This window comes from Pinus tabuliformis, chromosome Q (genome assembly GCF_031772625.1).
Source record: "Pinus tabuliformis cultivar Carrire ecotype Pingquan chromosome Q, CPIR1, whole genome shotgun sequence".
NCBI classification, from domain to species: Eukaryota; Viridiplantae; Streptophyta; class Pinopsida; order Pinales; family Pinaceae; genus Pinus; species Pinus tabuliformis.
The window spans coordinates 535,181,474-535,206,847 of record NC_142296.1 but is presented as its reverse complement, the minus strand read 5'-3'; the positions used below and the strand labels follow the sequence as shown (position 1 = coordinate 535,206,847).

The following is a 25,374-nucleotide window of genomic DNA, read 5'->3' as shown; positions in this document are numbered from 1 at the left end:
CATATTGTATTGCATTTTTTTTTTAAATATGGGATATTTTCAAATTTTAATGAATTTAGTACATACATCTCCATTCATAAAAAGGTACTGAAATACCTAAGATATCATTAAATTAAAAAACAATTCGAAGTAATCAGAAACCTGTGGTTGAGAAAACAGGTACCCATCATATCATGCTTTATATTTAAATCACTTGATGTTATCGAGAATTAGGGGTGTGCAGGCTCCCAAGAGTCTTAATCTTCAGAAGTGTACAGGATGAGGCATATAAGAGAAATCTGACAGGATCAGATCTTACCCGCTGGCGTGGCAACAAGAAGCTAGGCGGGGCTCTCCGCCGATTGGCCAGAGCATCGTAGGACAAGTGCTGTCGGCAACGGCCGAACACAAGTTTCCGTCTACAGATTCCCGTCAACACACGGGGAATCTCGAGGAGAATGAATGTCGACGAAATAAGGAGAAACGGGGGTTTCCTACGGTCAAAGATAGATGGAAATTGGTGGTGCAGGCGGCGGCAATGGCGACGGAGAAGCAGCCGGAGATGACCAGGGCAGATGGAACGCCGTCACGGAGAAAACGAGGACAAGCTCCCCATGATGACTTCAACGATGTACAGGTTGGTGGAGGTTGTTGTTTTTGAGTTTGCTTGCCTTTCCGTTTCTTTTTCCTCCTTTTTTTCTCGGCGGTCAGAAGTCACGGAGGCAGTCGAAGACAGACAGCAAAGGTCGAATAAAGCCAAACTTTAAACGAGTTTGGGGCAAAGACGGATGGATGCATTTATTGAGTAAAGTTTCAGTTTGGACCGCAGATTTGGAGTTCTTTTGACGTTTTAATGCAGGAAAACGGTGTATTTAAAGTCGGAGTCAATGATTTAGCGTAAAATTATAGGGTTAGGCATCTTTTTACTCGATTTGCGGCGGAAAATACGATTTAGCTCGTAATCTTAGGTTTTTATGTATAAAAATCGTGATGCTTTAGGATTTCAGTTGTTCTTTTTAAATTCTTTTTGTTTATATACTTTTTTCTTGGAGTTGCCAGACGTAACCGGTAATCTACATGATTAAAGAGCTTTAAGATGGGATTGCGATCACTTTAATGGTTTTTCGGGCCAAGGGAACTCCATTTCCACAATTTAGCTTGCAAACTTAGCTTTGTGGGATAAAAAACATGATGCTTCATATTTCAGTTGTTCTTTAGTTATTTATTTTTTATATTTTTTACCAAATAGGGCGGAAATGACATTTAGATTGGAAAGTTCTAAAGATATGTTCTTGTTGATAAAAAACTTGAATGCTTTTGCATTTCCGGTGTTTTATATTTTCCCGAATTTGCCAGACGTGACCGTTAATCAACACGATTAAAGATTAAGCCTGCCTTAAGATGGAAATGCGATGTAGTGCATAAGATTAGTCTTTTTGTTCAGTCCGTGATTCAGTACGAAAATACAAAACTCCTGTGAGCTTTCGTTATCCTTGCAAATTCTAATTTTTGGGCGGTGTTTTCTTGGTGCCTTAAAGATTACATCATAACTTTGGTAGGAACTTTTAAGATTAGTTAAGTAGATTTCAGAAATTTCATGTGTGGACTCGGAAAGTGAAAATAACAGTGGCTTTCTATTATAGCAATGTTGAAAAGCATGAAGAATCGGTCTAAGAGCTCTGCTTGGCTACCTGGGGCTGCAGGAAAAGAATATTTATAGTCTCAGGGTAAAACTACGGTTCTCTGACAGTTTTAGGTCATTTCACGGTTTTGTAGCAGGCACCTGAGGTTCAGTACTTTTCTTGTTGCGGAGTTGTTAGGATGAATAAATTAGGGTAATCAGCAAAAAATGCTGAGGAAACTGATGAAGAATTCTTGGTATTTCTGGATCTGATGGTTGATTGCCACTCGCAGTAGTCATCTTTGCTTTTAAGAAAATTCAGTGTGTATCCGCTTGTGAATTATTGTAGGAATAGAAGTTGAAGTTTCATTTAATCTCCGAATGGTTAAGCCTGTTCACTGAAACAAAAAGTAGCGACGGAGAAAGAAGGGAACGCTTTTGTGGGAGACGTTCTGTGAATCAGGACGTTTACACTTAAGGTTCTTGCTTTTGATCAATTGCAAGAAATGAAGGCCTCCAACCTGAAACGCGTTCCATGACTGTAGGTGCGGCGACTATAGAGCTCATCTTATAATCAGAAACTTCTATCAACAAAGTGACATCTCACTGTGAGTTGCTCTGTCTACATCGTGTGTAAAGTAGGCAAATTTTTGTAGAGGTGTAATGTATAGTTACGTTATTAGAAAGCCTTAGTTGATCTACACTCGGAGAAGACAGTCCTTTGTTTCCTCAAAACGATTCTAGTTCCTCTTTTTTCGACAAGCATTCTCTATCCTCCTGGACTTTAAAAATAAGAAGTCATTTTGATTCCGATCACATTTAACATATTTGACATTTGATCTAAACATGGGGGGAGAGCTTTTCTACTGTATTTTCAAGTAGACAACATTGCCATTTCATAAGGACTTTTCTTTTCTATTTATGCAACAATTTAAGTTTGCTTAATTCATCTTGTTCTGTCAAGCGCACAAGGATCTATGTGTGCGTGACGATCTAATTTCTTCTTGATGTGGGAAATGATTTTCTGTCAGCAATAGCATGAGGAAGTTGCAGTTAAGGGGATTTAATTAATGAAATAACTGTTTTCTGTTTTTTCTCTGAGTCGTTGCTGTGGGAAGAAACTTGTGTTTCTTTATGCTTCTTTGTAACAATTTTTTTTTGTTCAGAAATTAAAAAAATTATCGTCTTGCTTAGAATTTGCATCCTATTGTAGCTAATATTGTGATCAATTATTTAGGAGTTCCCAACTTCTTCAGGGTTTCAGATCATTTGCAAACATGTATAATGCTCAATCCTTTCCTGCTGGCTTGAACTTGCCACCGACTAGTCTTGGTTGCCCAGGTACAAATGGAGAAGCCCCATTGGGTTTTTTTCAAGGCTCAACAGACTCACGGAAGGCACAGCAGATACTACAGCAGTTAAGAAAACAAGCGTTAATAGACCTGGATTGCAGAGTTTCTGATTGTAACATTTCGCATTCAGGTGCTATGATGTCACCGATAGGCTTGCCAGAAAATTTTCAAGCATCAGCGGGACTAATCCGCTATAATTCAGCCCCTGGTTCATTCCTTACATCCCTTGAAGACGATGGTAATGCTATTCTGCCTCATGTTTCGGGTGCTGGTCCTGACAATGCGTTGTCTCGAATTCTTTCAAATGATTCTTCACTTACAACAGAATCCAATTCTGGAGGAATGAAGCATAACGACTCCAGCCAATCTAGCAAAACGGAACCAGAAAAACATTTAGAGGAACACAACAATTATCCTGGAATCGTTGTTCATAACTCTTCCCATCGAAAGAGAAGCTCAGGTAGCATTGCAGAGGAGGATGTGGGCAAACGCAATCACGTTGCTTCAGTTCTTGAAAATGGAATGGAGACGTCCCAAAACAGCTTTTGCAGCTCTCAGATGTCGAAGATGTGCCAAGCACAAGGCCCGCAGTCTGGTGAACAGCTTATTAACAACACGTTCAAACAGAATCCAGTTCTCTATAACGCTATTGATTCGCCGGGTGAAAGAGCAAATAGCCTACCACTGTCAGCGACCAAGAGTAGCCTCGTTCGTCACAGTAGCTCCCCTGCAGGAGTTTTGTCTCGGATGAATTCTGATGGAAAACGAATTCCTGAAAATGGTAAGAAATATACCCATATGCCTATACTAATACTGCCTGTTTTATCTCTCAATGTAAGGTAACAAGAGTTCTATATTTTAATGTCTCAACCAAGCAATCGTTTTCCAGGCTATCTAGAAGGAGTCATGGCAAGTGGTAAAATGGGTATGAGCACGCTTGCTTCGGAGAATAGTTCATGTGGCACTGGGATTACCCCAAACAGGGTCAATCAGCAAATGAATTTTTCACGGCAAAGCAGTTCTCCTGCCGGGCTATTGACTCAGCTTTCGATGGATATGGAAATACCGGAGATTGTTGACAAGCTCAACATGAATATGGGTCGCCCTTCTGGAGAATCATTGGCTAGGTGTAGTTCAGATTCTGCAAGATTAGGCAATGTGGGTCAAGGTCAGGGATATATCTCTAGTTTATCAACTAGATCTTGGGAGGATGGAACAATGCTTTCTGGGAACTATGAAGGCGTACAAAATAGTACACACTTCTCGGCAAGGAAGCGGGGAAGAGATTTAGATGAGAAAATGATTCTTGGTCTAAATCTTCCAGAAAAAATAGTAAGATTTTTGTCCTTCACAGTCTACAATCCTGTTCTTTCAAATTATCTGTGAAATTTATGTCTTGCACTTGTTTATACTGTCATTGTTCACACTAATTCTGATTTTTAGCTGTCTATGTTAGGAAGGAGAGACTAGAAGGCATGCTGCAACAGCATTAGCAAATCACCATTTTGGCTTATTCGAATCAACATCTTCAGAAATTGCATTGGAGAAAATTCTGGAAGAATCTGTTCCTTGCAGGATTAGAGCAAAGCGAGGCTGTGCAACACATCCCAGAAGTATTGCAGAGAGGGTTAGTACTGAAGGTTGCTTGAGGAAAATTATTTTTTCTTGGGAATTTTGCCGTAGATGCCATAAAATTTGGTGTTTTTCATAGTCTTTTCTCACAGATCCAGGCCATAACTATAATAGCATATTTGCAGGTGCGAAGAACACGTATAAGTGATAGAATAAGAAAATTACAGGAGCTTGTACCAAATATGGAAAAAGTAAGAAAATTGGAGCTTAATATTCTGAATGTGTTATGCCTAGATTGTAGGTGAACTCGCTGTTTGCAAAAGTTATTACAACTTGTAGCTCATTAATAATTATAATTTTTCATTTCTGGACTCGATGCAGCAAACAAATACTGCTGACATGCTAGATGAGGCTGTTGAATATGTGAAGCTGCTTCAGAAGAAGGTCCAGGTCTGTAGTTTGTCCTTGTTTTTTTATTTGTATACACTTACAGACCCTTATGGCTCCAACATGTGTTTATTTAGAAACTAAGGATCTATCTTGGATTTGCTAAACCCTCCAAAGAGTCCATACTAGTTCATTTTACTGTTATTATCATTATTTTTCATGGTTTTCATTAGTTCTTTCATTTTAACATATGATGCTGGATGTCAAAATTTTGCCATTTTATATTGCTAATGTGACACACTTCACACAGATTCTCACCCACTTGGACTGTAAGAACACCTCACTTCTCTTGGTACTATCATAAATCAGAAATCCCATGTAACAGATTTCATCTTTGCAGGAACTTTCTGAGAAACAGTGCAAGTGTGATTGTGCTTCTAGAGAACATGCAGATGTTGATAACAAAGCATAAGGCTGATGGAGAGGATCAAAAAAATTTGAGCTCTTTCAGAACTAGCAAAAGAACTACTAATTTTATTGACAAGAACACATCCAGACTGGTGCAAATCTCAAATTTGCAGTAATAGATCTCATACCATCCTTTATGTCTCAAAAGGGTAAATTGTTATGGAATCCTTGTATCTGTGTGAGTTTTGACAAAGTTGTATAACCAGTTGGAGTGCCTCAGCATGTGTGACTGACTTCTTAATAAAAAATAGCATTTTTAAAGGTTTTGAACACTCTACAAATCAACGTTCCAACACTGTGATTAAGCGTCGAATGCAGCTTCTGACACATGCTAGCTGCATAAGTCTTTGGAGTCTTACTCTTGTCTCTTCTGGAAGAAGAAGTACTGCCTTAATGTTTTCTTCTTTTTCTCAGAAATCCGTAAGTACTATGAGATGTTAGATAAACAAGCTGCATTACAGACAGGTCCTTTGGCTTACTCTTAGTGCTGGAACTGTAAATTATTATGATCCCACTCACGGAGAAATCAGAACTGGATGGCAGGGTTGCAGATTCAGGTGGATAGCAGCGGTACTATTTTGTCTTTGGTTTCCAATTTGGTTTATGGAGTAAAGGAGTGTACAAATATTTTCAATCTTTTCCAATAGTGGAGAACATCATTACCTTTCCAAATTATACAACCTGCATTCTCACGGTAGAGAGGAGTTCCTGGTGATGCTGCCCCTTTCTCCATGTATTCGTATACATGCTTTCTCTTTCACATATAATCTAAGATCTAACTTTTCAGAGCTTTAGTGCACTATCAGACATTTCAAAATGTCAGCTTTATCTTGTAGGCTGAAGCATATTTCTTTGTTAAGCTGGGAACTGTAACTATTTCAAAATTCAACTCGGCGATGAAGTCAAGTCCTATATTCCAAATTTATATATGAAATAGCTAACACATTAATCTTATATCCTGAAAAGTATTATTCTGTCTTTGCTGCTACACCATAGAAGATATTTATGACAAATCATCCAGCATAGTTTCACAATGTTTGCAAAATGTTTGAAGTTTGAGTAAAGTTCAATTTATTTAATGAAATGTTCAGACCAGATACAGGTTTAATTTTAGAAAATAGATATCCCTTATTGTAATTTTATTATAGGAACAACATATACAAATATCTTTAATGCTAATTCAGTTTGAGATAAGAAAGCAAGAATTTATGTATGGAGGGGTGAAGTATGTACATTTTTATAGGATTTAACAACAGAATTGTTGCACGGTTTTTTTGTTCTATAAATAAGGGAGTCTTATACACTAACATGTTACAATTTGAGAGTGATTTTAAAATTAGATTATTATTATTATTATGTATTAATGTAATCTCAATTTCGCCTAAATAAAAAGTGGAGTTTTGCATAACAACATATTGTTTGAAACTGCAATAACATCAGAGAGTAAAAAACTTGTCACTGAACACTTGTCACTGAACAATTTAAATGCAGCCCAGTGATATATATGGATAAAATCATTCTTCTAAATGAATCAACAATTCTAAAATGGTTTTTTTGGGTCAAAATGTGTATATTTTTATCAGTTTTTCTAAACCAAATAAACATAATATTCAAACATAACTTAATAAAAATGTTCACACATAACTTAATAAACACTTATAAATAAACATAATATTCAAACCTAATAAACACTTATAACTCCATATTTCTTAGGCACCTATGCTTTCAGCATATGTATAGATATCACAATGACAACTCACGAGCTTACCATGCATTTTGTGAGCTGTGAATCTTTTTGTGGTCGGTCCTTATTTGCGGTGTTGGTTAGAAATAGATGCATACAATATTTTTGTAGATTAATTATTTGTTGGTTGACTTTGTTAAAGAGTGGGTAGATGAGAAAGTTAAGTCTGATGTCGTTTTCTTAATGTGAAGGTAGAAGTTCAGCCATCTATGATATTACAAGGGCTGTTATCAAAGGTATATATTTATTCAAATTTTTTTATGATGTAAAGTTGAAAAAGTAGTTGTACTTCAATTAACATGAGTACATTAGATATATTAAAAAAATATTTTAAATAAAATATTAATTTTTTAATTATTTAAAATGTAAAAATTTAATGAACAATTTAAATTCCAATAAAAATTGATAATAAGTATATGTTGTAATTTTAAGTATAATTTTTTGGTGGACTATATTACATTAATAATAATAATAAATTTATAACAATTAGACTAATTTTTCTCTGTATAAACTTCAAAGTGTTATAAATAACGATATAAAATGTCATAAAATCAACATTTTTATGACCACCAATATAAGAGATTCAGATGTGATTAATGTATTTATATGATGTATGACATTGTATCTTTATTTATATTTTGAGTATACTTTGATCTTGTGTAGTGATATAAATCATGTTCATTCTAGATCTCATTGGAAAAATAAATGTAGTAGATCTGGAGGACTTTGTTAAAGAGTGATAATTCTATCAAAATGACATTGTATCTTTATTTATATTTTGAGTATACTTTGATCTTGTGTAGTGATATAAATCATGTTCATTCTAGATCTCATTGGAAAAATAAATGTAGTAGATCTGGAGGACTTTGTTAAAGAGTGATAATTCTATCAAAATACCACAAAGGCAATGAAGAGACCTTGCTTGTATTATAGGAACCTAGGAAAATGACAATCTAGAATGATTGTATCCATTGCTTATAATTTAAGATAAGGAGGCGCTAGGTGTTTTCTTCAATCCCAAAGGAAAAATAGAATTGGAATGCTCATGGAGCCTCAGAATAGTCTCTAACAACTAGGCTGAAATATATGTTATCTTCCAAGGCATCCTCCTGGTTCGATCTTCACCAATTAGATCTCTAATTATAATAAGTGATTCTAAAAACTTCATTCGTCATCTTGTTGTGGGAACCATTCCTTTGGACTCCATGCTTTGCCATCTTTACACAAAAAAAATTGAGATCACTTGCTTGGATTCCTTGCGTTCAAGTAACATGTTTTAAAAGAACTAAAAAGGGTAGTAAACGAGTTGGCAAATCAATCCTTCTCACTCCCTCTTGGAACTTTGAGGGGTCAATGAAACGCTCAAGGAAGTAATGCCACCTTAAAAATATGACGATGAACTTCATCTTAAAATTTTTATTATAAGATTGTTTACATGTCATAAACGTGGCACTTCAAAGGCACAAAATATGTGTGGGAAGGTTGTCATAACAAACATTCTTTCAACACGGCTACAAATGAAAAATATGAATATTGATATGCAATGTCTCTAGTCAAAAGTGCAACAACTCTAGGTTATGCAATAGGGAGACACTCGAGGTATTAAGCACACAAATCTCTTATTCAAACTTGGCCCAATCTGCATCAAATGAACTGCCTAATATTAATCGAGTATTTGTTGATGAAAATTTAGTCACTATAGATGACTAGGAGTCAATTCTACCTATATTTTGATGCCAGTTAAATGTTAATTTGTTAATGGTGTTTTTTGTAGATTGCATCCATATGGATTTTTTGGGAACTTAGTATTAGGATTGAGGTGCAACAAATCTTGCCATACCACTGTAACCTTAAAACCCTTTGCAATATTTTATCAAGAACTTATCGATGTATCTAATTTGTGCTTCGACACATTTTTGGCTAATATAGTCTACCCTATTATTATTTTAAAAAATAATAATTTAAGTTAAGATGTTTATGATTTGGAACTTCCCAAGGTCCATAGAAACATAAAACTAAATGAAAGTCCTCATAAAAACTGCCAAATATTTTATTTTTGTTGAGGATATTGATTGTTCACTTTTTTGTCTCTCAAACCATGGGAAAATTCGTGAAAGAGTGGGATGCTAGAGCATAATTCCTAATGCATAAGTCTGATGACAATAAAAAGTATGTTACCTTCTCCCTAATTTTCCTAGAAAACACACCTAGTATAAAGAATTTTGTTCCAAACATTAATGCTCCAAAGGATCTGTATCTGTTACCTTGGGCTAGGGATGAAGTACAGGGGAAGAGAGTTATAGCACATTTTCAAAATATTTGCAAAATATCCTTACTTAGAGTCAATGTTGCAAGAAACAAGAAGAAAATGAGAAAGTGTGATAGATAAAGATGCATGGAATTAATAAAAGGGGTATGATCAATTTGGAGAACAAAGGAGTGAGGATAATGAAAAAAATCACAGTTCTCGTCATTGTATTCCCATTTATAGTTTTTATGATGTTGAAAATGTTCATTTTGTGCAAGTTCATATCTAAACTTAATCAAGAATATACAAGTTAGAAAATTTCACCAAAGCTTAATAGAATTTGTATCCCAAACATAATCACTAAATAGTTTTATGTGAAACAAAGAAAAATTATGCTTCATCTTTAATATGAACTTGACCAAACTTATATAAGATTGCTAGATTGTTGAGAGACTTACATTCAATTCAAAGGTATGTGTTTTGTTTCTATTATCTATTGTATTAGCTAGGATGCAATGAATTGTATATTAAGTGATTGAGAGGGTTGTCAATGTGCGAAAATAATAATCATATTAGATACCAAAGTTATAACCATGTCATGAATTTTAATAGGCAAACACATAACATTATGGATGCAACAAAAAACTATGAATCAACATGTTTGATATTATTAGTGAGATGGAGTATGTGAACATGAAAAAAGAGAGATGACTTGATTTCCTTAGGTTTGCTCAATGTTTATCGTTTTTTCTTCAAATTGTTATTCCACAATTCATTTGTAGTTAATCTTACTAATAAGCTCTCAATGTCATTACAATTTGCATCCATAATCTATGACTAATTGTGACTAATTGTTTTGGTTTTTCTTATAGATCCAAGAGTGAGGGCAAATATAATAAAGGAAATGAAATTATGGCAAGTGTTGAAGGAAAAAATAGCAAAGCAATTGGCATTAGGGTGAGTGTGGGAGTAAAAAACATGGAGTATATAAACCAAATGCAACGCAAATTTCCATATTGACAAGAATTGACAATGCTCATAACATATGATTTCAAGCGAAAATTCACAAAGACAAGGTGTCTAAGCTTCTTTAGGAAGCATTCATTAAGCGACACATAAAATAGTGCATACACTAAAATAGTGGTAGGATATTTATCTAGATGTGAGCTATGTGATGGATTTAATGTTTTGGAAGGGTATACCATATTAAGGAATAGATAAGAGCCAATTAAAATAGAAATGATTTTATTTTTAAGTGTCAAAGGCAAGTATTGTATGATGAACCAATGTTCATTAACCAACCAAGCACTGGATGTGAGGACATTGATGGGTTATTGAAAATTTGACCCTACTTTTGAATTTTTATGATATTTGCTGTCCTTCATAAATGACAAGTGATTTCAAAAATTTGCGTTTCTTTTGAAGGGTGTTCTTTGAATTACCCTTCTGGCATAGGTTCTTGAAAGGGACAGGAAGGGTTCAATTTTGATCACCCGTCATTGCCAATATCTTTATGAAATGAAAATGCTTCGGCCTAGGTGTTAACCATGTGGATTAGAGCCTTTGAATCCATCCAAATGGTTTCTTGATTGGTACCTTATGCTATAAAATTATCCTTTGATGCAATAAGAAAAACCTTAAGTCCTAAGTTTCAAAATGACCATCTTGTTAAAAATACTCTAAAATTTGTTAGAGTTTAGACTTAAACTTGTGAACTCTCAAGATTGTAGCATTCTAATAATGATTGTATTATCAATTTACTTATAGGCATAAGCCAAATGTCATTGGCTTCTACATTCATACTTGTCATCTCTATATATCCTTGTCATAGGTGTTGAGCCACACATATGAGAATGCTTTGGTCCAAGTTGCCAAATGCATTAATCTCATTTTTAATGATGATTGATATTATGAAATGCTACAAGAAAATGAGATTTTTGTATAAATTCCCACTATAGATCAACAGATTATGCAATATACTAAAACACAATACAAGATCTACTTCTACAAAACTTTGTGGAAGCTTAATTGAATTGAGCAAGATCAAGAGAACACATATAACTGAGAATGAGAAATCAATCACACATAACACAGAAGAAATAACCCGAGGAAAGCCTCAGCCTAAAACCCCAACTCTATATTATCATACAAGTGGAAATCTTGTTCAAGTTACAAAAAGAATCAGCACTCAAGCTATCTTGCTCTCTCTACAATCAAACAATACAGCTCATGGACTGAATAGACACTGTATATGTCCTCCTCAAGCCCTCCAAGCCTCTTATTTCCTTGCGCAATTTTTCTTGGGGTCCAGTGAAGCCACATGTGTGAATTGGCCTCATCACACTCACAAAACCTGAAGAAGTAACTGCGCAATCCTCAAGGAAAGAATTCCTTCTACATGCAAGAAATATTCACAATGGAATATTCTAGCAACTGATAGTACACTGCCCCTCCATCTGATCTCAACTAGGTCTCTGTCTGAACTGACATGCATGAGTTATTTATGAGAGAATACTTAGTTATCTGAAGTGCAGTAGTTACATGCATGCAAGCATTAACTAATTGAACTTACATTAATTCAACAAACTGTTTGAATTAATCTAACTGGACTTGACTCAGTTAACTAAGTCAACTAATTACAACTCAATATTACAACTCATCCTTATCTCTTTAACTAATGGATAAATTCCTCAATTAATGGAGAAACTGTTGCATGTCCCCACATAGACTTCATGTTTGATTTTCCTTAACTAATTAACTCAAGATGAATTAATTAATTATTTTACAAACAACTGCTAAAATCAAATTCGAATTTTACTTCACTATTTTAGTTTAGGGAATGACTAAAATAGGAAGGTATCCCAAAATGCTATTTATAGAATGCTATTTTTAGCACTTCCATTTTTCATTCCTTATAGCTATGTTCAACACTAGTTGAACTGCTATTTATAGCAGTGCTATTTTTAGCATTTCTTGTTGCTATTTTCAACAATTTTTGTTTCCATTTTAAGTAGGATAATGTAAAAGCAAGTGCCCACTGAATAAATTATGCTCTAACTCTTCAACTCTCTAGAGCCAACCGCAATCAAACAATGTGAATAGTGAAATCGCTGATTACTACTTCTAATGCATTTGCACCACTTGCAAGATAATTGTTGTATAGTTAATGATGCTAACATTTGCATATTATAGAATTAAAATAAATAACACTTCATACTAGAGTTGTTTGTGCATGCTTATATTCTTGTTTCCAACACCAATCAATCTGTACATGTTGCTTCACTCACCTAGACTATTGGCTAGGCTTAGTGGATCTACTTGTAGATTTTTATAACATCCTTTGCCTCTCCTATCTCTAGTGTGCTTGTTGGCTAGGGCAACATCCCGTTTTCCCTATGCAGACATGACCTTATATTAAAAAATGATTTTTCAAATTTTATACGCGAATTTCCCAAATGTAAAACACATACATATGCAAGCACTCCCAAAGAAACCCATGTATGCCTTATAATATATTTAAAAATACATCTAAGATGTGATTTTTTTGGCAAACTTTACGGGTTAGACTAGAAACCCTCCTATAGCATGTTAGAAACTGGGACAATACTAAGAGGGGGTAAATCAATATTGTAGGAATTTTAAAACTTCATTTCACTTCCAATGATACTAGGACACCGATAAGCTTTCTGAAAATTAATTTATATGAGCATGACAAGAAATAACATAAGTATCACAATGAGAACACACATTCTTCAAATATTTCTTTTAATTCTTCACAAGGCAATCTACAACTTGTTGTTACAAAATTCTTTAGCTACAATCGATAGGAATCAACTACTCCTTGATTTATCAACTATAACTGAAAGGAGCTACAACCCCTTACTTGCAAGCCACAACTTACATGACCTCAATGATTCATCTTTCATACAATTTTCATACTCAAATCATGAAGCCAATCCTTTTTACAACATAAATCAATTTGTCTCTCAAACACTCACCAAAACCACCAATACAAACACCTTCGACATTTTCACCATGCTCACCACAATTTCACTTTTGCACACACCTCTTTTCTTCCTCTCTCAGGCTTTGCAACTTCGACTTTGCTTATAAAGAAATTTGGACTGATATTTTTGGAATTGAAACTCAAATGTCTTTCAGTTTGATCTTTGCATGAATCTCTTTATTTTTGCCTTTGTCCTGTTCATCTAAGTCTTTTGAATTCGATCTTCAAGTTATCTCAATGTGTTCTTTAAGTCTTCAAACACTACTCTACTATTTCTCTGAGTTAAACTAATAATTTTTGGAATTTTGGAAATTTTTAGAATTTAGTTGAGGTTCTTCTAAATTTGGTGTATCTCCAATTTTATAATTTTGGCCAAATTTGGCTTCAAATATATCCATTCCGCCATAAGAGCTGACAACTCGTTCATGCCTAGCTTTTAGAGCCTTTGTGCTCCTTTTTATATTTGGCATAGCCGCCAAATTCAAGTTGTCGACTCATCCATGCCAGAGCCCGGAGGATTTATATAACATGCTACCAAATATGCGCCATTTTCGGTAAATGACAAGGTTTCCAACTCATCCACCACAAAATAGCTTTTGATGGCTCCTTTACACCTTAATCCCTGAGGGCATATTTACATTGCAAATTATTTGCACCTTTGGTCACAATACACATAGAAAACCACCATAAAACCAAGTCGTGGAGTGCCTTATGTCATTTGACAAGAACGTTAGTTGTCACCATATTTTTGTCTCTTGGGCTCGTCGCCCCAGACATTTTTCTTTGTTTTTCATCTGGGATCGAGCATTATGGGATTTTATTTCTTCTTGGGTTTTCTTCCTTCTTTTGGGCTTTCCTTATGGGATCTTATCAGAATTTACTTTTGGCCCATCCTGGATTTTTTCTTCTGGGCAAGTCTCCGTCTTACCTCTACAGCTACTCCGACTCCCCATCTTCCCTACTCCCTAACTCTTGGCTTCCCAGCTTAAACACCCACACACACCTCTCTGTTACTTCCAGGGAAGTATCCTCTGTCTGTCGTCACGTTGATGTCATTAACACTACATGGAACCATCTGAGTGGTGACACATTTCACTTAGATTTGGCTCACTAGGGTACTTGAAAATGTTGAATCTTCCTACCACGTATCGCCCTTACACGTCATGCTGACATCGTCACCAATCAATTAGATGCTTCTACATGTCCTATCAGAGAGGAGAGAGAAAGGGTCCCAAGTCTTTGTGTTTTGCAATGAATTTCTTTAATAAAAACTACTAGGTTTCAAGCTCTTTTAAACTCTGTTGCTTGGATCCCTGACTTCCCATATCCTCAGATCCTGACTCCCTAGTTTAAACGCCTACATGCTTCTTTTGTTTCTTTCGAGGCCTAATCTCCCAGGCTACTCTGTTAAAAATCTATTGTGTTTGGAAGATACGCCAAACTAACCATGCTCTGAAGGGTCCTCCAACCACTTTAGCTCTATAATCTTTGATTTTGGGGTCTTGCCTTTGATTGACTCTAACTTTCAATCCAAGAGCCCATTTATGATCTTCCACATCCCACAAAAAATATCTTTTAGAGCTCTTTTCATCTAACTGTGTCCCAACTACAATTGAGATGATCTACTATACAAGAAATGGCTCCAAAGTCTTTGCACCATCACATATTTTTCCTTTACCATTCTTTGAGTTGTTTTTTATTCGTTTTGCATTATTATTTGTTGTTGCCTTCATCCTAATCACCTTTTCCATCAATGAAAACACATTTATAACATTCTTTCCCTTTGGCATTAATGGAAACACCTTAATCAAACAACTGTGTCAAACAAAATCAACACCATAAAGAAACAAAGTGTGCATCATCATCTTCTCCTCCTTTGGATGTGACTCCCCCTAAGATGCACTTCTAACCTATTGTAGAGTACTTCAACTTTCCTTTCTATTCACCAAGACATCTCCCTTTTGTTTGATTTTTTTCTTTGTCTTTTGTTTGATCACGAATACTACTCCTTGTTGAATTTCCACGATCTTGGGTCTAGGATAGAATCTCTAACACTACCAAAACAAGAATCTCAAAAGAACTACTTTCCATAGCGGAACAATATAAAGTAGTTAATCACACATGCACAAGTATAGACGACTTTTTACAAAATATTGTACAAATATGTACAACAACCCAATCTTTGTTATATTAAACCAAATGACTAATACAACAGTCTAGGGCTCCCATACAAGGGATACAAGATACAATGACAATATCACTGCAATCTCTATGCCATATCCTGTCCTACTGATCCTTCACTTCCGTTTTGCTCTCTAGCTGCCCCTTATTGCATCAAGAGACAACACATAGAATCTCCAGGAGGCTACCGCCTATCACTGTTGCAAGTCACTTATGCTTCAATGAACATTGGCTGATCCAATCTACTCTTCTAGGCTAGCCAACACCTGAGCTCCAATCTTCCAATCTCGCAGTCACTTTCGTCCATCAAAGTGTTGCACATTAGGCTCTAATATTCACCCAACCTTCAACTATCAATGTCACTTTATGAATGCTTGTCAAGGGATACTTTGGGCCATCAACACGCTACCCTCCACTAGTCCAATGATGCCCAATACTTCACTGTGAAATCTTCTCCTTGTTGAGGTTTCCAACCACCCAAGTTAACCTCAACACATGGCTGCCACAGGCTGCAACAACTGTCCAAAAATGGACCATCCAACTAGCAACCAACTCAACACTATCTCATTAACAAGTACATATCTTCATGGTCTGAACAATGTTGTAGTTATGTGGTCTGGTTAGGGCACAATAGACCTCCACACCAACCCTCCCAATCTGCCACCTAAGCTCGTTTATTGTTGTGGTTGTCCTTCCTTGATGAGCTGCTCCTACACACTGGCTGTAAGGCCACTTCCCAGCCCTTTGTTCACAATTTTGGCCCTCTCCAAGATGGTGAAATAAAACTCGGCCTACTGTACCAATATGATGCCTTAATCAAGGTCTGTCCACATGAAAACCTGCCTAGAATTACCATTGTACTTTGGCCTTATCTCCTGCTCAAAATTTGGACCCAAAGAAAGAAGAATAACACACAAATCATACCTATATTTGCCTTCATGTATGTGACCTTCCTCCTTTAGAAACTCGGCCTAATCACATGTATCAAACTTACCCAAACAAAGACCTAAAACACCTTCGTCCTCCTTCTCTTGAGCTCGACATATCTCAGAGAGAAATCTGTTGGGATTATGGCACATGTGTTGTCCTTGATGGCAACTCTCTTTGGTAATAGATCTCAGTTCAAGCTTTCAGAATGAAGGAAAAGACATGTACGCAGGTTCATCTAGACGAAGACGCGTATACACGCGGGTTAGACGTTTCAAAGGCGCGTATGCGTATACACGCACTTTCATGTAAGGAAAAGTGCGTATATGTTGGAGAACTTACCTTTGGTTCGTGGTAGTTAGTCCTTGGTATTTGAACCTATGGTTTTGGACCATGGTACCTCGTCAGAAGTGTTGATCCCAAGTATTGGGTCCGTGGTAGTTAGTCCTTGGTATTTGAACCTATGGTTTTGGACCATGGTACCTCGTCAGAAGTGTTGATCCCAAGTATTGGGTCCGTGGTATTGGTTTATTATGGTTTTGGACCGTGGTATTGTGGAAGGCCTAAGACTATAAAAGAGGAAGGAGATCATTTGGCAAAGGATCATCGGAATTATTTTTGAATATCTAATAAAGTGCTAGATCTGGAATACTGGTAATTGGGTTATGGTGCAGATCTGGATCTGAATGAAGGAGGAACCTTAGCGCAAAGAGAAGGATAAGTTCTATTGATGGATCATAATCTTTAAGCTTGAATGATAGTATCTTTGTATGATTTTGATCTGTTATATGTGGCGCTTGCTTGATCTATAAAACTGATAATCTGGGTTAATTAGAGTTCGAATATCTGAAAGAGCGAATTATCCTTTATAGATCTGTATGCAGGTTCAGTGAAGCGAAGGCGCGTATATACGCTGGTTCAGTGAAGGCAAACAGCGTATACGCAGGTTGTTCCATACGCAGAAGCGTATGCACGCAGGTTTCAGGCTATTAAAGTAGCGTATATATTTTTAGTTGTGATCTTGCTGCTTCTGTTTATTGCTGCAGTGTTTTGGGTTCAGATTTGGTGTGTGGTTACTGTTACTGTGATCTGGGTACAGTCGTCAGAGAAGTGTTTATGTTGATTCAGTTTTGATTGGTGAAAAGGTGATTGGTTGATGCAGAAATTCTTGATGCTTGATTGATGTTATTTGTGGATCCAGTCTGAAAATTTATGAAACGTGGTCCCTGAAAGAAAGAGAAGGTTGTAGCCTTCTGTAGGCCAGCACCTACGTACTAGTATCTTGGCTAGTGCAAAAGCTAAGGGGGTTGTAGCTCCCTTCCAGGAGAAGCTGGAAAACGAGAGAGGGTTGTAGCTCTCTGTAGGTTGCAGCCTGCGTACTGGTAAAGGACTGCACCAGTAAAATTGTAAAAACAAGTTTCCAACTAAAAGAAGATAGAGACGAATTGCAGCAGGTGGTTTTCACCCACATTGGGTTTCCACCTTATATCTTGTGTTCTTGTGTGTGATTGTCTTCTGCTCTTTTTTTACTGTTCCTGGTTACTGGTTAATTGATTCTGATACACAGATTAACAATCAATATCTGACAGAAAAAGTAAATTATAAGTTTGCATTGTATACGCGGTTTTATTTTGACATAGTTGCGTATATACGCGGGTTTAATTAACTGAAGTAGCGTATATCATCTAAATTTGAAAAAGGGAATATTTGGCTTGATAATACTGATTCACCCCCCCTCTCAGTATTATTTCCAACAATTGGTATCAGAGTAGGTCCTTCAGAATAAGCATGATCGCTTGAAGGAAGATCATGAGCAACTACGAGAGGGAAGCATCAATCAGGCCACCGATTTTTGATGGGACAAACTTCGTATATTGGAAGGTAAGAGTTACTGCCTATCTTCAATCTCTTGGTACAGAAATCTGGGATATCATAGAAAGAGGGTATACTTTTCCATCAGCAACTCCTACAGATCCGGATGAGAAGAAGAAATATGAAACAAATGCAAAGGCGGTCAATACTCTATTAGGATGCCTATCTCAATCATAATTTGTCAAGGTTATGCAGTTTAAATCCGCAAAAGAAATATGGGACAAGATTGTATTGAGCTATGAAGGAGATGATCAGGTAAAACGAGCAAAACTTCAAACCCTCAAAATTCAGTATGAAAATCTCAGAATGTACAATGATGAAAGTGTGGCTAACTATTTTCTTCGTGTAGATGAGATTGTTAATTGTATGAAAAACTTGGGTGAAGAAATAAAAGAGGCTGTTGTGGTTGAAAAAGTTCTAAGATCTTTGTCACCTAGGTTTGAATCTAAATTTTCTGCAATAGAAGAAAAAGAGAATCTACAAAACCTTAAAATGTCACAGCTGCATGGAATTCTAACTGCTTATGAAATGAGAAAAGGAGGTCCATCAGACAGGAGAGAAGTTGCCTTCAAGGCTTCCGGCAAAGGAGATTACTATGAGTCAGGACACATGTCAGAAGAAGAAGAAGAATCAAATTTTGTCAAAAATCTTCAATGGGGTGCTGGACGATTCTAAGGTAAGTTACCTTTCAAATGCTTTGCTTGTGGAAGAGTCGGCCACTATGCTGCCAAATGTCCTCATAAGGATAAGATTGACAAGGGGAAGGAACCTATTAGATGGAACAAGAAACATAATGCAAATAAGAAAAGCTATTACACTCATGAAGATAGTGATGGACTTTCAAATAGTGACGAAGATGAACAAGGTAATGATTATAAACTTTTAATGGCTTTTGAAGATGATGATTACATGGATGCTATAGATGAAGAAGGTTTTTATGAAGAGATTTCTAATCTCAAAATTTGCTTAGAAGAGAAAAATGTGATTATTGATTCTCTGCAATGTCAACTGGCTGAAAGGGAAAAACATCTTGAAAAATTGGAATGTGAAATTATTGGTCTTAGAAAAGAGATTGAGAAAACAAAAGCTCTTAATCTTAAATTTGTTAAAGGATCTGAAACTCTGGATGAGATTATCAATGTGCAGCGTTCTCCACTAATCAAGACAGGTCTGGGATATAATGGAGAAGCATCTCAAGAATCCACCTCCAAAAGTTATCTTGATGCAGCAAGGAGGAGCGAGCAAAGGCCTAATAGAAATCATCAGGTAAATCAGGGACAGTTTACCTCAAGAATGAACAAAGACTATCAAGAAAATCGGGGGCAAACTACCTTAAGGACAAACAGAAGCTACAACCAGCCACAGGTAAAATCTTCCCAATTTGCCTCAAGAATGGATGTTGGTAGAAACTACAATCGGTTGGATGATAGATTTGATAATCGCAGAAGTTTCTTCAATGGGCAATGTTTCTCTTGCCATAACTTTGGTCACAAAGCAGCTCAATGTGTTGCCTATAAGACAATCATGACTAGAGAAGCTCAAAAACAAAGAAGTATGTCTGGAATCACAAAGAAAACCTATAACAATTTTTCCGCCCTTGAAAGTGAAACTGAATGTTCTATTTGTAATAACTTCGGTCATGAAGAGTCTGAATGCAGGAGCAGGTTTCAGAAGACAACTCAGAAGGAACAAACCCCGAATGCCAGAACATGGAGAATGAAGGAACCACAACCAGAAAGATGTGGGATAGCTTTTTATGCAAAAGGACAGGAAAATATATGGTACATCGACAGTGGATGTTCGAAGCATATGACAGGTGATAAAGAAAAACTTGAATCATATAGTGTTTTAGAAAAGGGAAAGAAAGTCTCTTTTGGAAATGATACCCCTGTAGTCATAAAAGGAAAAGGCACTGCTCATTTGAAAGAAAGGGTCAAAGCTGGAAACGTTTTGTATGTTGATGGCTTGAAGCATAATCTCTTGAGTGTCAGTCAGATGTGCGATCAAGGAACCGAGGTAATATTTCGATCAAATGGATGTAGTGTTCGTGATCTTGATACAGGAAAAACAATGATCAAAGGCAGAAGAACTCCAAATAACTTATACATATTTGAAGAAGGACAACAACAATGCTATTTGAGCAAGGATGATGAACACTAGTTATGGCACCGGAGGTTGGGGCATCTAAGCTTTTCACAAATAAGGAAAGCATGCAAATATCAAGCAGTTCGTGGTTTCCCAGATATCAAAATTCCAGACAACACCATATGCAAATCATGTCAGTTTGGTAAGCAAACCAGAACCAACTTCCCTGAGAAAGAAGGCTCAGCCAGCAAGCCTCTTGAACTAGTCCATACAGATGTATGTGGTCCATTTAGGACAAGGTCATCTCGAGGAGAAGAATACTTTATATTATTCATTGACGACTTCTCCAGGATGGTTTGGTTAGGACTTATGAAACACAAGGACGAAGCATTCGAAAAATTCAAATCTTTCAAAGCCTTGGCTGAAAATGAATCAGATCACAAAATTAAGTGTCTCAGGTCTGACAGAGGTGGGGAGTTTACCTCAAATGAATTTTTCGATTTCTGTGAAGAACATGGAATAAGAAGGGAATTCTCTACAGCTAGGACTCCTCAGCAAAATGGAGTGGTGGAAAGGATGAACAGAACGGTTCAACAAATGGCTCGTGCTATGCTTGATGAGTCTAGAACTCCCGCAACCTTCTGGGGTGAAGCTGCATTTGCTGTGGTTGTTATTCTCAACAAAAAAAATGTCCGAGTGAACAGCACTCAAACTCCTCATGAGCTCTGGTATGGTGAGACTCCTTCGGTAAAGCATTTCAAAATTTTTGGAAGCAAATGCTACATTAATAATAATGATGAACAGCTTGGAAAACTTGAACCTAGAGCAGATGAAGGCATTCTCCTTGGTTATTCTCCCCACAACAAAGCATATAAGTGTTACAATAAAAGACTTGGAAGAATTGTTGACAGCATTGATGTAGTGGTTGATGAAAAAAGGATACATTCCTAGGCAAGTAAATTATGAAAATATCAAAGAGAATGAAGACTACTCTCCAAATCAGACTGATGATGAAGAAGAACCTCAAGAGGCACCAGAGGAACAGATAAGGATAGAAGAAAAGACTCCATCCAGGTATGTTCAGAAGAATCATCCAGAATCTCAAATTTTGGGGCAGAAAGAGGCAGGTGTACAAACAAGAAGAACAATTGCAGAAGCCTCAAGCTATTTGGCATTGCTCTCCTCCACTGAGCCACAAAATGTAAAAGAAGCATGCAAAGATGAATGCTGGGTCAAGGCAATGGATGAAGAACTTGAGCAGATTGAAAAGAACAACACTTGGGAGTTGGTTCCTAGACCTAAAGATAAGAATGTCATAGGGACAAAATGGATCTTTAAAAATAAGTTGAATGAAAATGGAGAAGTAATCAGAAACAAGGCCAGACTTGTGTGTAAAGGGTATGCTCAACAAGAAGGAATAGACTTTGAAGAAACTTTTGCTTCCGTTGCTAGACCTGAGGCCATCCGAATGTTCCTTGCTCTCTCAAGCTTTCAGAAGTTCAAAGTATTTCAAATGGACGTGAAATCAGCCTTTCTGAATGGGGACTTAGAAGAAGAAGTGTACATTGAGCAACCAGATGGTTTCATTCTTGGGAATGATCCAAATCTTGTATGCAGACTAGAAAAGGCTCTCTATGGTCTTAAACAGGCTCAAAGGGCTTGGTACTACCATTTGGACAAATATCTTCATCAACAAGGTTTTTCAAAAGGATCAGCAGATAGCAATCTCTATATAAAAATTGAAAATGACAAATTGCTAATACTTGTTGTGTATGTAGATGATATTATCTTTGGAAGCAATGAAGAAGCTATGAGTCAAAGATTTGCCTTGGTGATGCAGAAAGAATTCGAAATGTCCTTGCTTGGAGAACTGACATACTTTCTTGGATTGCAAATCCAACAAAATGAAGGCGGTATCTTCTTGTCTCAAACCAAGTACCTCAAGCAGATTCTGAAGAAGTATGGCATGGAAGATTCGAAACCAGTATGTACCCCTATGGTTACAGGATGCAGTCTCAGTGCAAATGATGAATCAGCAGCAGTACATCAACCAACCTATAGATCTATGATTGGAAGTCTACTTTATTTGACAGGTACCCGACCAGACATCATGCATGCAGTGGGAATAGTTGGAAGATTTCAGGCAAATCCAAAGGAAACTCATCTTCAGGCAGTGAAGAGAATTTTCAAGTATCTTCAAGGAACTCAAAACTATGGCTTATGGTATCCTAGAGATATAGATCTCACTCTTCATGCTTATACAGATGCAGATTGGGCTGGAAGCGTGGATGACAGGAAGAGCACAAGTGGTGGTGCATTCTTTATGGGTTCCAGATTAGTATCTTGGTTCAGCAAGAAACAGAGTTCGATTGCTTTATCTACAGCTGAAGTGGAATACGTGGCTGCTGCATCTTGTTGCACTCAACTTCTTTGGATGATGCAAACCCTGCAGGACTTTCAAACCACTTGTACACCACCTATCTCCATCTTATGTGATAATACGAGTGCAATCAGCATTTCAAAGAACCCATTCATGCATTCAAAGACCAAGCACATACCGATCAAGTATCACTTTCTTCGGGAACAAGTATTGGAAAAAAAGGTCAAATTGGAGTATGTTCCTTCTAAGGAACAAGTTGCTGATATTCTCACCAAATCACTGCCCAGGGAGACATTTGAATACCTCAGACAGAAGCTGGGAGTATTTGATGCATCATCTTGCTATTAAAACTTGTCTGTTTCAGAGAAAAATGGGTGTACGTGAGTTTCCTGAGGAGGATCTGCGTACATACGTCGTTTTGTGCAGAGACAATCGCTTATATGGAGGTTTGATGGATATCAGTAGGGACAGGCTCTGGTTGAAGATATTCTGATATGGGTCTGACAGAGACCATCCGGCATAGGTTCAAGGGGAGCAGATAATCTTCTAATAATGCATTATTGGCATTATCTTAGAAGCTTTTGGTTCTAGTTCACAGCTGTTGTTGGTTTCAGGTGGAACAGAGGCAGAGGGAGAACAGAAGGAAATCTTGGTTGTTGATCTGAATGGTGATTGACAGATGCTGCTGCTATCAGTTATTGGTGACTTTCATAAGTCTTGTTCTAGATATTTCGTCTCTATGTCATGTATCTCTTTTATGGTGTCAAGGTCATGTAACGACCTATTTTGGTTTCCCCACTATGCCTGGGATGAACATGTAATGAACTTGGTTGTCATATGTAAATTTCTGATGTATCCCCACTTGGTTGGGTGGATGATCCCCACTTGGTTGGGTGATGGATGTATGTATTGAGTCTTTTGGTGATAGGAAGGTCTTTTATGATGCATAAGTCATGGTTCTTCTTGAAGAACATCTTTTGCAGATCTTGCCTACAGTCAGGGGGAGCATGGTCAGCTCAGCAGGGCAGAAAGTTCAACATGTACTCAGGGGGAGCACAACCCTTTGCCCTTGATGACAAAGGGGGAGAATGACTTTGAGGATTTTGGGTTGCCATCAAGTCCAAAGGGGGAGATTGTTGGCATTATGGCACAGGTGTTGTCCTTGATGGCAACTCTCTTTGGTAACAGATCTCAGTTCAGGCTTTTAGAATGAAGGAAAAGACATATACGCAGGTTCATCTAGACGAAGATGCGTATACACGCGGGTTAGACATTTCAAAGGCGCGTATGCATATACACGCACTTTCATGCAAGGAAAAGCGCGTATATGTTGGAGAACTTACCTTTGGTCCATGGTAGTTAGTCCTTGGTATTTGAACCTATGGTTTTGGACCATGGTACCTCGTCAGAAGTGTTGATCCCAAGTATTGGGTCCGTGGTATTGGTTTATTATGGTTTTGGACCGTGGTATTGTGGAAGGCCTAAGACTATAAAAGAGGAAGGAGATCATTTGGCAAAGGATCATCGGAATTATTGTTGAATATCTAATAAAGTGCTAGATCTGGAATACTGGTAATTGGGTTATGGTGCAGATCTGGATCTGAATGAAGGAGGAACCTTAGCGCAAAGAGAAGGATAAGTTCTATTGATGGATCATAATCTTTAAGCTTGAATGATAGTATCTTTGTATGATTTTGATCTGTTATATGTGGCGCTTGCTTGATCTATAAAACTGATAATCTGGGTTAATTAGAGTTTGAATATCTGAAAGAGCGAATTATCCTTTATAGATCTGTATGCAGGTTCAGTGAAGCGAAGGCGCGTATATACGCTGGTTCAGTGAAGGCAAACAACGTATACGCAGGTTGTTCCATACGCAGAAGCGTATGCACGCAGGTTTCAGGCTATTAAAGTAGCGTATATATTTTGAGTTGTGATCTTGCTACTTCTGTTTATTGCTGCAGTGTTTTGGGTTCAGATTTGGTGTGTGGTTACTGTTATTGTGATCTGGGTACAGTCGTCAGAGAAGTGTTTATGTTGATTCAGTTTTGATTCGTGAAAAGGTGATTGGTTGATGCAGAAATTCTTGATGCTTGATTGATGTTATTTGTGGATCCAGTCTGAAAATTTATGAAACGTGGTCCCTGAAAGAAAGAGAAGGTTGTAGCCTTCTGTAGGCCAACACCTACATACTAGTATCTTGGCTAGTATAAAAGCTAAGGGGGTTGTAGCTCCCTTCCAGGAGAAGCTGGAAAACGAGAGAGGGTTGTAGCTCTCTGTAGGTTGCAGCCTGCGTACTGGTAAAGGACTGCACCAGTACAATTGTAAAAAGAAGTTTCCAACTAAAAGAAGATAGAGATGAATTGCAGCAGGTGGTTTTCACCCACATTGGGTTTCCACCTTATATCTTGTGTTCTTGTGTGTGATTGTCTTCTGCTCTGTTTTTACTGTTCCTGGTTACTGGTTAATTGATTCTGATACACAGATTAACAATCAATATCTGACAGATAAAGTAAATTATAAGTTTGCATTGTATACGCGGTTTTATTTCG

The 25,374-nt window shown here is 37.1% G+C and overlaps 1 protein-coding gene across 5 annotated transcripts; it reads left to right on the top strand.

Annotated features, from left to right (window-relative positions):
• Positions 1–324: 324 nt before the first annotated feature.
• On the top strand, positions 325–6,333 carry LOC149220556 (uncharacterized). Of its 5 annotated transcripts, none has more exons than XM_089384805.1 (7): positions 325–616; positions 2,838–3,733; positions 3,842–4,284; positions 4,409–4,579; positions 4,710–4,775; positions 4,906–4,974; positions 5,312–6,333. In XM_089384805.1, exons 1-7 carry the CDS (start codon positions 555–557, stop codon positions 5,381–5,383), a joined length of 1,779 nt encoding a protein of 592 aa, XP_089240931.1. In that variant the 5' UTR covers positions 325–554; the 3' UTR covers positions 5,384–6,333. The 5 variants fall into 5 exon arrangements, with proteins under 5 accessions (XP_089240931.1, XP_089240934.1, XP_089240935.1 ...); XM_089384808.1 differs by lacking the exon at positions 325–616 and adding an exon at positions 775–889; XM_089384809.1 differs by lacking the exon at positions 325–616 and adding an exon at positions 915–1,455.
• The last annotated feature ends 19,041 nt before the right edge of the window (positions 6,334–25,374 follow it).

What these genes read in the sequence shown, in the direction of transcription:
- LOC149220556 (XM_089384805.1), top strand. Translation starts at nt 555, where the DNA reads ATGGAACGCCGTCACGGAGAAAACGAGGACAAGCTCCCCATGATGACT. An exon ending in ATGACTTCAACGATGTACAG is followed by an intron (nt 617 to 2,837) that starts GTTGGTGGAGGT and finishes TCAATTATTTAG; the next exon opens with GAGTTCCCAACTTCTTCAGG. An exon ending in TAAATCTTCCAGAAAAAATA is followed by an intron (nt 4,285 to 4,408) that starts GTAAGATTTTTG and finishes TGTCTATGTTAG; the next exon opens with GAAGGAGAGACTAGAAGGCA.